This window comes from Panthera tigris, chromosome A1 (assembly GCF_018350195.1).
Source record: "Panthera tigris isolate Pti1 chromosome A1, P.tigris_Pti1_mat1.1, whole genome shotgun sequence".
Taxonomy (NCBI): domain Eukaryota; kingdom Metazoa; phylum Chordata; class Mammalia; order Carnivora; family Felidae; genus Panthera; species Panthera tigris.
The window spans coordinates 72,161,436-72,175,244 of record NC_056660.1 but is presented as its reverse complement, the minus strand read 5'-3'; the positions used below and the strand labels follow the sequence as shown (position 1 = coordinate 72,175,244).

At 35.6% G+C, this 13,809-nt stretch overlaps 1 protein-coding gene across 7 annotated transcripts in view; it reads left to right on the top strand.

Moving 5' to 3' along the window:
• The window catches only part of FGF14 (fibroblast growth factor 14), a 612,361-nt gene that overhangs the window by 351,558 nt on the left and 246,994 nt on the right, over positions 1–13,809 (top strand). Inside the window, exons 1-2 of one of the 7 annotated variants that reach the window (XR_006215265.1) lie at positions 9,007–9,131; positions 10,355–10,545. The exons of 5 other annotated variants lie outside the window; for them this stretch is intronic. Coding sequence is in view for 1 of the 2 variants with exons in the window: in XM_042979787.1 (XP_042835721.1) it covers positions 10,530–10,545 (16 nt within the window). In the remaining variant the exon portion in view is untranslated. Of the gene's footprint in view, positions 1–9,006; positions 9,132–10,354; positions 10,546–13,809 lie in introns of those variants that run through there. One more of the 7 variants, XM_042979787.1, reaches the window with a different exon arrangement.

Below are 13,809 nucleotides of genomic sequence, written 5' to 3'. Positions count from 1 at the left end.
GCCATGAGCAGTAGCCTGCTTTGTCCTCTAAATAATAGAGGGGTTTCCCTAGCCCATAACACAAAGGCAGGCTCTACTGGACTGTGCAGAAAGACCACTAAGTGAAGACGGCCCCAGCCAATGGACTCTGAATGTTTGTGGGAAGGGAACTGTGGACTGGGGTAGAAGTCAGCCAGGGTAGTTGCCGAAGTGGAAGTCAAGTACATGTGGCTGGTCAATCTTGGGATTCCCAGTGAATCATGAATGGCGTCATTGGTTCTGAGAACTCGAAAGGTAATTAGTGATTATCTAGTCAATTATCACTCACTTTGTAGGTGGGGAGCCAGGGGTTCAGGAAATCTAAGTGCTCAAGATCTATTAGTAGAAGAACCAATGATGGGAGTCACAGCTCCTGGTCTCTCCCTCTGTAGAATCTAAGAAAACACACTGCCTTGTGTATCAGATGATTGCATTGGATTCTGAGGATGGTAGACTCAGGGAAACACTTCAGCATTTTGGGAAGTGGATATGAATTGTCCCATCTGCAGATTCTTTGCCAGGGTAATTTTTTGGTAAATATCTGTTGAATTTGATTGATCAACAGTTTCCCCTGCTTGGTCTAGAGCACACCAGTTTTCTACCTTTTCTATGGATTGTCCCTCCCTTGGCTTCAATTATGCCAGGGTGTCTGGTGTCTGTGTTCTGTGACTCAGGGTTGCTGTTGAGTGAAACACAGTGTAGAGCTATTCACAAAAGGACTGAATCACAGAAGGATGAGATTTAGAAAAGCTGAGTTCCTCTGCAGATCTCTCAAGGGCTCTTTCTCTCCCCATCACATTCTTTCCAAATTCAGGAGGTGAATTGATATACACTTTGAACGTCCCGTCGCGAGACCATTACCACTTCATTCTCTTTTAAAACCCTCTTCTCCTTCAAGATAGTTGCAGTATAAACATGTCATTATTCTCCTCTTCTTTCCCCAGACCTACAGACTATCCATTTTCTGCTTTTCAATTACCCAATACTTTGGCATCAGACTCATGGTCTTCTTAATTCAAAGTTCTTCTTCATCTTTAATGGTGAATAATATATCATACTCTTGGCCTTCAGTTCTTCAAATCCCTCATTCCTAGTATTTTTTTTATTCCACTTAAACTACACACACCCAGTGGTCATAACCAAGCATTATGATATTAAGACTACCCACTTTCAAAACCACTACTTCAAATATCATGGGTTCTGACCACAATACTCTCCCTCCAGTTTTTGTTTATATTCTCCCCTGAGACCATTCTTCCACCTTATTAGAATTTCCATGTTAATTGACACCTCATCTTCTTATACTTCTCCTATATACTATTTCGATGATTCTGGTGCAATGCCCTAAACACACTTGCTACTGAATACTTGTTGTCCTTGTCAGGCAACACTTGCAACAGTAGAACACCCCAATGGTCCATTTTCAGTGTTGCTGCATTCCAGGAACTAAATGCCAAATGCTAGTAGAGAAAGTCATGAACACTGGAAAATATAAATTCATTATGACCAACCTTGACTGCACCCTCATCAATACCCAAAATCCTGCCTCATTTCTCTAGTTATTATACTTTTCTACTATTTAAATGTCTGACATTTCCACTATTCTCTGTTAAACTCTCCTGGTTCCTAGAGAAAACTCAAAAAATAAGTGCTCTCAACTTTTTACCACTGAATATATTCCCTCAACAAGGCCATTCCCTCTATACATCCTCCAAATTCCATCCTTTTCTCAAAAAACTTACACTATTGTGTATTTTATATTGTTCATCATCACTAGCATTATGATCATCAGAGACACTTTCTATAAATTAGTAAGATTAAAATGTATGTCTTCTCTAAATATTTTTTACATAGTATAGTCTTTCATGCTTTTATTTGTTTTGCTGTAAACAAGTACCTGGCAAAAATAAAATTATTCTTCCTTTTTAAGCTAAATATCATCTTTAACTGAAGATATCTGCAATATCAAGACCTGTGCTAAAATGAGATGACCCTTATTCTGGGGAAGAATACAAATCCAGGTCTTATCCTCTTATAACAGAAGGACAATTCTGCCTCTCCCAGCTCTGGCATTTAAAGTGTGCAGTTCTTACATAAACAAACAAAAAAGCATACCTGAAATAGAAGCACAACACAGAGAAAATTTAATTATAAATGTCCTAAGATTCACCACCTGTCAAAGGCTTTATTAAAACATCTCATTTTTGAGATAAATATCAAATCAGAATGGTATAAAAGTTAAAAGAGTACGACCTTGAGAATCAGAGACCTGAGTTTGCATACCTGCTCTATAATTTATTCCTTACAAGACTTTAAGCATGTTAGAACTTCTCCAGTGGAGAGGCAGGACCATCAGGGAAAGATGGAAAGATTATCTCTCATGGGAATCAGGGAGACGGGCACAAGGCTGGCATGAAGGACTCTATGAAAAGGAACCCAGGATCCTGAAAGACTTGAACATCAGAAGGCAGATGGTTAGGCACATGGAATGCAGTGGTCATGCCTGGAAGTAGTATGGACAGAGCCATATTTTTCAAGTTCATGGAGCAACAGAAATGATTCATAAACCCTACTGGGTGGTAGGGCAAGAATTACTGATGTTCTCTCCTGAGGAAGGTTGGGTTGCCTCTAATTCACTTGAAGCTCAAGATGAAGACCTGGGAGGGGTTAGAATATGAGGAGAGAGCTTGACCCCACTAATTATATTCTTGAAGTCATGGCTGTGTCAGGTTGGCTCACCCCAGAGCTAAGCATATTGTTACAATGCCCTGCAAAATGTCTTCATTGAGCCAGAACCTAGTGCTATTCTCTTAGCATGTTGCATTTATAGAGGATTGGTACATAAGGAAGCACTGGAATGTGGAAATTATAATGATACATGTTCTCTGCTTTGAAGATAAAGGTCATTTTGGATATTTGTAAAATGTACATGCTTAAGTCCCATACTTGGCAGTTCTGATTCAGCACATCTAGAATAGTAACTTGGGAGTCTGTAATTCTGTGTATTCTACAACTGATTCAGATGTACCACCTTTACAAAGAGCTGCCATATTTGCCATATTTTATCTGGTTCTAGAACCTGTGCACTACAGATGATGCTGTTATTTAGGCCTATGTATTTGTATAGATGTTGAGAACAATGAAACTCCTAGGAAAACCAGCTGTGGCAATAACTAATCTCAGTTCTCTGACATGGTTCTCTGTTTTTTGGTGGCCTTGTTCAATTTATCAGTTTTAAAGTGTTTATTCTGCATTATGTTCAAAATTTCAAAGCCTTTTCAAATTATCCTGAGTAGGTTAGTTAAAATTTCTGAGTAGGTGTTGTCATACACATTACAATGTGGGAGGAAAAAATACAGAGTTTTTCTTATCCTCCTTATACCTCACTTTTGTCACCTGTAAACTGGGAACCATGGAGATTAAAATTGAACTACTTCATAGTGTCATTTTTAAGATTAAATGAGCTCACCCATTTAAATACTTAAAATGCTGCCTTGACTATCTAGGCCACTCAAATGCTAGTTGTTTTTCATGACAGTAATGGTTTTCACTTTTTTTTATTGAGAAAAGATATTATTTATGCCAAAATCCTTATACCTGTCTTCCAGAGGGAGCTTTGGAATGATGGACTATATGCTAACAGCTCAGTGTTGAGCACTAATGAAGTATCAAATTTGAAAGAATATTTCTATTTGTTTTGGTGGATTTTTTGAAAATATAGTACATTTCTTGCTGAGATTTCTATTGAAGCTGAAAAAAATAAACTTGAACTAAGACTATTTTCAGAGTCTTTGTGGGGAGAAATGCAAATTGTGTTTCTTAGCCAAATTTGTTTTCATTCGGATAACAGCATGCAGTGAGCTTTAATTTTATTAAGAATGCTGCTTCACATTCTTTGGAAAATAGCACAGAAGTAGGTGGTGGTATTCCTATCACATCATCCTCCATGCCCTGACCTCACAGGATGTTTACAGTCTGGACGTAGATTGCTTCCATGTTTGATGTGCACGAAGAAATTTGTGATAACCAGCCTATATGCCATATCCAGGGACAAAACACTTAGAAACAGCCTATCACAAATCCCCTTCAAAATAATGTATTTTGAAGACTTTCTATGCATGAGAACCATGACAAAGAAGACCTATTCATATATAATTGATAGAACATACTTTTATTGCTAGGCTTAAAGATAATTTTTTAAACTTATTCCTATTCCACTGTGAGTCTTCTAGAATCCAAGTGTTTGTAATTATGGGGCCTGTGATGATTGATGTAAATTTATGCGTTACAAAAATTCTTATAATAACACCAAGGAAGAAATCCTTACTGTTTAGCACAATGTAGGGAATGAATAAATATTTGATGAATAAAAGTGGTTTGAAATGTAAACAAAGACCAAATTTTGCTGGTGTTCCTCACTGTGAAGTTTAGTATGAAAAAAGTAGTTATTTTTTTTAGTGGATCGACACTTCAAACATATTTTACACATGATGACTTTTCCTAATTCTGACTTGTTTCCATATTTTGCTACAAAGAATCAAGGCAATTGCAATAAAAACCCCAAGATTGTGATATTTTATTTATTGTGTTCTTTGCCTGTTCTTTATTATGATATAATCATAACCTTGTAAAATGAATTATCATGCAAGAGAAAATGAAGGCTTACATTTTTGAATCATCAATAGGCATTGTATGTATTTTTAAAATTCAAATTATTAATTTATGGACTGAGCAAAGAGATGAAGAATGTAGTTTTGGTTTAACTATATACAAATTACTTTTTTATGACCAGCCCCTCTGAATTGTTCATTATTTTTGTTTGGTTTAGTTGACCTGGGATTCAGGTCAGTGCATTTGCCATGATATCTATCTGTCAAGCTCTCTCTCTCTCTCTCTCTCTCTCTCTCTCTCTCTCTCTCTCTCTCTGTAAGTGTGTGTAGATAGATAGATAGATATAGATACAGATACAGATATAGATATAGATACAGATACAGATACAGATACAGATACAGATACAGATATAGATATAGATATATAGACACATTCTTCATGACTTTTTGGTTACTTTTTATACTTAGCCACTTAGATATAATGCTCCTTCAGAATGTTCATTGCTAATGAAGGGACGTGGTTTTTTGAGGGACCATGATGTTAAAGTTTGGGAAAATCTGTACACCTTATCAGTTTCTCTTATCTTGCCACCCCACTCCTTTTCTCTTCTCCTCCTCCTCTCATTCCTTCTTTCTCTTCTCACTCCATTCTGATTCACAATGCATATTCACATACTAAAGAGTTTGAAAACTCTTGTAATTTATAGAGGTTGACCTATTTTTGTTTAAAGCATTATCTGATCACATTTTCAGTGATTAAGTGTTACATATTTTTTGTATAAATTATAGATTTTTCTGTTCATACATTTTCTCCTTAATCCATTATTTATTTAGAGTTTAATACCTGGAATAGACAATGTAACCATATTTACAACGTCTAATCTGAATTTCTGGTCTAACAGAACAACTTTGATGGAGAGAATAGTTATGAGCTTCTCTGTTAGGGCTGGTGAGAATACTGAAGATATTTTAGGAGAACACCTTAATGTGTATAGCAACGCTTCATATTTTTGTTGTATACAACAGTTTTTGAAGTGCATTTGAGTATATGTTCTCATTTTGTTCTCTGAACAGTCTTATGAAATTATTATTCCCACTTTGTAGACTGTAACATTCATGCTTAGAGAAGAACATAGGGTTTATAAGGGCATCCAGCTTACAAGCCCTTGTACTGGAACACAGCACTTTCCAGCTCACAAGACATATTTACGAAGAGCATGTCTTGCCACTGAATTGGACAACTCCTCTCCTCTTGATTCCTTGCAGTTCTAGAAAGGACTCTTTCCTAGGAGTTTCAAATTTTTTACGTGCATTATTGGGATTATCAATGTATACCTAAGTAAGATTACAGTACAGTTTATAAAGTTGTTAAACTCGTGAAAATAAATGTTTCATTTGAAAAATTAAAAGTTGCCTTTTGCATTCTACTTATGTCAGTCAACAACACCCCCTACCCCCCAAAAAAAGTTAGAGAAGAAAAGATAACGAGAAAGCTTTGAAATTAGCACAGTTTATTTAAATGTTTGCTATTGACTTGTGTTTTTTTTTCTCCATTCATGTGTTCGGACAGTATGTGTAGTACGTGTGGTGATTCTGGAGTCACACTGCCACAGTTCAAATCCAGGCTCCACCATCTAGCTCTTTGACCTTAGATACATTCTTAACTACTCTGTGCCACATTTATTCACATTTACAATGGAACTTTAAAAACTTTTTTTAATGTTTATTTATTATTAAGAGACAGAGAGACACAGAGCATGAGCAGGGGAGGGGCCAAGAGATGGAGAGACACTGAATCTGAAGCAGGCTCCAGGCTCTGAGCTGTCAGCACAGAGCCCAATGTGGGGCTCAAATCCACAAACCGCGAGATCATGACCTGAGCTGAAGTTGGACACTCAACCGACGGAGCCACCCAGGCGCCCCTACTTTTATAGAACTTAATAAAATTGTTGTGAAGATTAAAATTATTATTACATTAAAAGTACTTGACATATAGAAGACACTCAATAAATATTAGCTATTGATCTTCCTTTTTGTTCTTTTTTTGGGAGACATTTTCTGTAAACCTGATTAAGCTATTAGACTCTAAGCAAGTCTTGTCACATTTTGACCAGATACAATTGTTTTAAGGACAAAATAAAATGGAACATACAACAGTGCTTGGTATGTAGTAGGGAACAAAAGGTGAAGAAATGTATGAAACAAAAAAAAATGTTAAAAATAAATCCTTCCAAGCAAATTTGCATTTCTCCTGTAGGATTAAGAGGGAAGATGGCTAAATCTAAGCTCATTGCATTTAAGTTGTCAAATTATGTAGTTGGTGGAATCTGTAATTCAAGAATTGCACAATTCCTTTGGGTTTAAGAATCTGTTTATTTATAAATTCATGTTTCAATGGAAAATTTCAAACAGCTCCATAGCAGAATAGCAGAGAATTTGTGAGCAAGTCAAAATTTATGATAGAAACTTAAAGTACCCTTTGAGAGCATTTCTTTCCAAGAAGATGATCCTTAGAAAAACATCAATAGGTCCAATTAGCAATCGTTATTGAAGTATCTGTATTTTTGACATTTTTTCCAATAGTTTTCTCAGAAAAGCTTATGATTAGCCAATCTGTAAAGATTAAAGTTTAGCACAGCTAAGTTGGAAATTCTAGGAATGTAGGGCTAATAAAACTTTCAATATTTTTTTCTTCTTGCTTTTCTTTCCTTCTCCTCCTCCTCCTTCTTCTCCATGCTTATGATTCTGTTTTTATTTTTAAGTTTTTATTAAGATTTTTTCTTTTTTTGGAGCAGTTTTAGGTTCACAGCAAAATTGAGCAGAACGTACAGAGATTTCTCATACATCCTCTGCCCCCATATATGTATCGCTTCCTTCATTATCAGCATCACTCACTGCAATAGTACATTTGTTACAATTGATGAGCCCACATTGACACATATAATCATCCAAAGTCCATAATTTACATTAGGGTTCACTCTTGGTGTTGCATATCCTGTGAATTTGGATGAATGTTTAATGACATGTATTCATCATTATGGTATTGTACGGAGTATTTTCACTGCCCTAAAAATCCTATGCTCCATCGATTCTTCTTCCCTCCCTGGGAATCCCTGGAAACCACTGATCTTTTTACTATATCCATAATTTTGTCTTTCACATTTTCGTATAGTTGGAATTGTATAGTATGTAGGCTTTTAAAATTGGCTTCTTTCACTTAGTAATCTGCATTTAAGGTTCCTTCCACAATAGCTCATTTAATCTTAACATTGAATAATATCCCATTGTCTGAATGTACCATAGTTTATCTATTTGCCTACTGAAGGACATCTTAGTTGCTTCCAGGTTATGGCAGTTATGAATAAAGTTGCTACAGATCCACATGCAGGTTTTGGGGTGGATGTGTTTTCAAGTGATTCTGTTTTAATATCTGTATTCTTCCTCTGAAGGGGATGATAAGATACTTTGAAAGAGTGATTCATCACACCATTGGCACGTCAACTTCTATGACATCAGTAGTTAATTACTTGGCATCACCCTGAGAGAATAAGCAGAGAGGGGTTACTGCGTGGGATGGGGCACCCAGAAGAGGCAGGTTTCATACAGGAGACAGAACAGGGGCCCTGGATGGAGAGGCTGGAAATTGAAAGGGAGATGGTGACACAGATAAGCTTCTCTTCGTCTTCACAAACCCCTTCCTCTTTTTTCTCTTACCATCTTAACTTTGTTCAGTTCTGCAAGCCCAGGCTATTATGTTACCACATGACTTTGTTTTTAATCTATTTAACTTGTTTTATTTTCTTTGCTCTTAAGACAATTTTATTTCACTGCAAATACTGATATACTGTGAAACAATGTGATATTATGTCTTGTCTGTCTTTAATCAACTATTTCCTATTTGTCTTATTATATCCTGATGACCACAGCTGCTTCTCTGGATCACTAGCTTTGGCAGAAGGGTGTGTATGAACCTTCCACGTGCAGATAAAATAATCTAGAAAAAAGTTTCCCAGCATCCCAGAAATAGCAATGCCCTACAAAGAGATCTAAATTATTATGAGAGTAGCTACTTGTCTCATTAACATCAAAGACCTCAGTTTCTCTTTCCACACTCAAATACAAAGAGTGAGAAATAATATGATTATAGTAACATTTTAATTTTGATAATATTCATGGCACTGTGTAGCTGAGGCCATGGTCTTTTCTTTATCTTTCCATCCCTGTCTTTTATCTTGTTCCATAGGGCATTGTCAGATCACTAGATAGGCAAACTGATGAGTTTGATTTACATTAAATGGTTAGAAATTGTTCAAGGCTTAATGTAATATTTCTTATAGTGGCAGTGTTGCGGAGGAGAATTTTTTGTTTTCCCTTTAAGGTTCTTGTGGCTCATTGAAGAATTCAACTGACACGAGATAGATTAACAACAGAAAATCACATTTAATTACATATGTGTAAGGAGTCCAGATAAAGAAGAGAGATTCCAAAGACAGGCAAAATGAGGTATATATGCCCTTCTGGACTAAGGAGAAGGGGGTAGGGGCCTGGGGCTACAATGGGAAGGAAGGCAATTTATAGGAAGAATGGGACAAGTAAATGTTTGGTAAACGAATGTTTTCTGGGCCATCCAAAACCAACAGGACATAGACAGGAATTTTAACACAGAGACTTTGCTAAATTCCTCCCTGTCTACCACACCTCATTCATATTATGCTATAGTTATCTATGGTTATAGCTCCCTTCCTGAAACAGGTCTAAATCTAAATTCTTTTAGGCAGTTGTGGGGGAGTCAAAAAGAAAAAGTTCTTGATTAAAAATAATTAGCTTAAAATAATCCACATGCCAAAAAGACATGTTACGGGGTGACAAATTTTGCTCCCCTACAGCAGCATAAGCTATCATTACTATTTTACCTCTGTTCCTGATTTCATCTCCAAGTTAAACCCAGAAAAATCTCAACAAACAATATTTATTTTTGGTGGCAAAAAAGAAGTAAATACACTGCCATGAATTACCATTCATTGGAACAAAGTTGTGAGTGACAGCTGAAGATAGATGATTTGCTCCATCCATTTTTTAGGGAGGCTGTTCTCCATTTAACTCAGGTGCAGGAAATATACTTCCTTAGCAGATGGTGGACTGGAGGTGATTACTTATAGGATCAGTGTGCCCCACCATATCACCTCAGAAAATGCTCTGTAAGCTGGGAAATTGAAGACTTTGCACTCCTATGGTCTTTCCAGAAACATTGTTTTATGATTCCCACTATCTGGAGAGCGAAACATCTTTTAAGCATTCTGCAGAATTCTTGCCCGTGTTTGTTTGGGCTGTTCCTTAAGTTCTGTGTCTAAGCTAATATAGTATAGCCATATAGTATTTAGAGAATATAATGAACAATTAAGCAATTAATAAAATGTTTTTATAATAATGCCATTCTAAGTGATTTCCAAAAGAATGCACTGTAATTAAGATGATGTCTTCAAGTTTTTAAACTGTGTTCCCATGGAGATGGGACTTTCAGCTTCTTGTAAAGGGCACATCACCAAAATAATACACGAAAATGAAGAATGACATTATTAAAATAGAAAACCTAGTCTAAGTATATTCATTTCTTAAATTTAGCATATTCTGATTTATATATGCAATGTTAAGAGAACAAAAACCCACTTTGATTTTCTTAAGTGTGTTTTTCTCCACATTTTCTTATCCTTCCTCCCTGCCCACAGATGATGGAAATTCAGCAAATGGTTGTCACTCTGATACGCCATCTCATTATTTCCTTTCACTATTGTACCCTGTGTTGGATGCATTATTTTTAATACAGTGACTCTGCAAGGAAAGCAATGTTATTATCATCTTTATTTTGCAAAAGAGAAAGCTGAACTTGAGAGAAGTTAACATATGCAAGCACTGCTTGGTAAGTGGTAGAACCAAGTTTGGGACTTAAGTCTCTTACTTTTAAAACCCAGCTTCTTCCACATACTGAGATGTGTTGCTTCCTCAGGATCTCCTTCTTCACTGGAAACGTTAAAAAGTGTTTAGTAAATGCTTATTGTATACATAAATAAATGAATTAAACCCTTTTTTTTTGTAAAAGATAAGCACAAGCTTCTTTTCTTCTCTGAATTTACACCTGAGAAAAAGTAAATTCTGGACAGAACACTTGTTGACTAGACCCAGCTGTGTTCTCTCCGTGGAAATAGGTACATCTGTGTGTTCTGAAATGTAGACTAAACCAGGCTGAAGTTGTCTTTGAAACTCCTTCTCTCTTTGGAGAAATGGCCCCTGCCTTCATGCCTGGTGCCATCTGCTGCCATTTTCACTGTTTGGTTTAATGGCTTCACATCAATTTCATTTTGTTTCAAACCTGTTATATAATATAAACCCACTGTGAGAGAATGTTCTGTTTCTAAACTGAAGTGAGGAGTTATGCTATTTCAACAATGTATTTAGTAAAAAGAGATGGTTCATTTAAAGTGTGAAAGTAACTAAATAGGGCCCTGAGGTAGCAGCCACACCATTTTCTTTTTCTCTACTCTAATGCCGCTTAATTTTAGAATGACTTGACTCTTTCCTCCACTTCAATCCAGGTATATTTTTTAATCACTCAAAATTTGAGAGCTTTTAGATTATGAAATTTTGTGCTCAACTTTGGCAGCATTTCTATACAGAATTGGAAAGGACTATGTTTTTTGTATCATCTCTGTCTAGCTTTGGAAAACTTAACTCATAAGCTTTATCTTACTGTAGTGTATGTATTTAGGGAAGGAGAGGAAAACAGAAGACAAGGTACTTATTTGTTTAGATCACTGCCCTTAGGAATCTGATTATCAGTCTACAGTACACTTAATTATAAATAAGTTGAATCTTTTATTAAAATTATTAATGCATCAGAATGTTAAAGCAAGATATAACTCATTTTTAAAGCTCTTATCCTAATAATAGATGTGTAAAATTGGTGGAAAATTTTGAAGGTCTCTATAAAAATAGTTTAAAGAACATCTATTTTGACCAAAGTATATTTCTAAATCATATCTTAAAGAAATAACTTGAAACATGTATACAGTTATAAGTACAAATGTTTACTGCAATGCCCAATGAAACCACAAACTCATGAACACTAAACTCAAAGAATAAACTTCAATTGACAAAAGGAAATTGGTTATAAAATTAACCAATAGAATAGTATGCTATTTAGCCAACAAAAAAATGATGTTGTATCTATCTATCTATCATCTATCTATCTATCTGTCTATCTATCATCTATCTATCTATTTAGCTAGCTAACTAGCTAGCTAGCTGAGTCTTTTACATGGAAAGATACTTACAATATATTATTAAAGGGGAGTTAGCATATAATATTCAATATGATCTTATTTATACAACACAACTATATGTGGTAAAGGTATGAAAGAATATATCAGGTGTTAAAAATGTAATATATATGGAACTATGGTTTCTTTCTCATTAAACTTTCCTTTCCATTTTTATTTCAAAGAACACATATGGCATTTGTATTAAGGGAGGGTTTTTTTTATTAAGGGAGGACTTTTTTTTTTTGTAGTTTTACCCTCAGAACCAATAAATATTCAAATTTGTCTAAATTTTCAATTACTTTTCTGTAAATCAGGGTGGATATATCTGATAATCATTGATGATATAATATAGATCTAGAATTTATACAATTAAGTTCTAGACCAGAGATAACTGATGAATGACTCTCAATCTTTTCCACCTAATTCCATAAATGAATTAGGTTGTGATGTTGCATATCAGTTTCACTGATCTCAAATCTCCCTACTGAACACGTGTTTAAATTATGTTATATAGGTGAGTTCCCATAACAAGTTCAAGAGAACATTTGTCCACATTCTACCAAACACTAACATTTACATCCAGATACATACTTACTATGTATCCAGATACATACTTTCTTTGGTCAACAGAGCAATTGAATCATCCATCATATGGAAAGGACTGAGAAATATACCAATTGTCTTGCTATTTAAAGGCAGTCTGTTGTCCTAGTATGTGACCTAAAGGCAATAGGACATTTACATGATTAAGCGTCAGCATTGTTGTATTTTCCCAGTGTAATATGGCAGGTCTTTCTATTACCCCTTTCCTAAAATATGTATTGATTAATGGTAAGACTTCTTTAATGGCAAAATAAAATTAAAGAATACCTTAGGAAGTGCATAAATAGCACCATTAAGCACTGAAGTCTGTTCATTAAATGGACATTCAAAGAAATGATTTTAATAATGATAGAATGATTTGGAGAGCCCTACCCTAACTTGAGAAATAAGAAGAAGTTCAGTAACTGTGGGCAGTAAAGAATGGATCAACATGTTTTCAAGAGAAATAGATCAGAAGACCATTCCATAGCTTTAACTGATTTTCACTAGAGTCCCCAGGAGCTGGTGTATACCCAGCACGTACCAATTACTACCAATTAGATGATAATTGGTAATACAATTTTCTTGTAATTTTCTATTGGTGATCATGAAAATATTGTCTCATAAGATGGAATTAGAGGATGTCTAAACTTCCATACAATTGATTTCTTTATTTTTGTGGTAATTTTCACATAAATTACAAGCACAGATGCAGTGAGATAGGATGACTCACTTGTGGTCTATAGTCTGGTCTCCTCTCTAACTTGACCCTCAGTGGGATCCAAGGCTCATCATCACTTTATATCCTGCTTCTCTCACTTCTTCTTTCTTCTTCTGCCCCAGTTTACTCTAACAGATAACAAGATGTCTTAGAAGTACAATAGGATCTCATTATAGCTCTCTCAGTATTACATTAACTTAGGTACATCACCAGGAGGATCACGTCCTTGGAATATAACAATACAGAGTAATCAATAACCACCTGTTGTTATTATGAAAAGAATCACAAAATCATAGGCATTTTCCAACGTCCTATCTCTGTAGGGTGTGCCCCCCACACCCTCACAGAGGTGAACTCTTTGGCATTTCACTGCTGCACAGCTTGATTGATGGGAAGAGTTTGATCAACCCTGTTTGACAGATAAAGAAATAGATTCACTGAGTCATTGAATGTCCCTGTCTGTTGGATAGCATTAGAGTAGTGATGGGACTCACCTCTCCCCATCCAGCTGTGATAGGTGCCTTATTGTTCACTCACTACCAGTTCAGAAACATGCTCACAG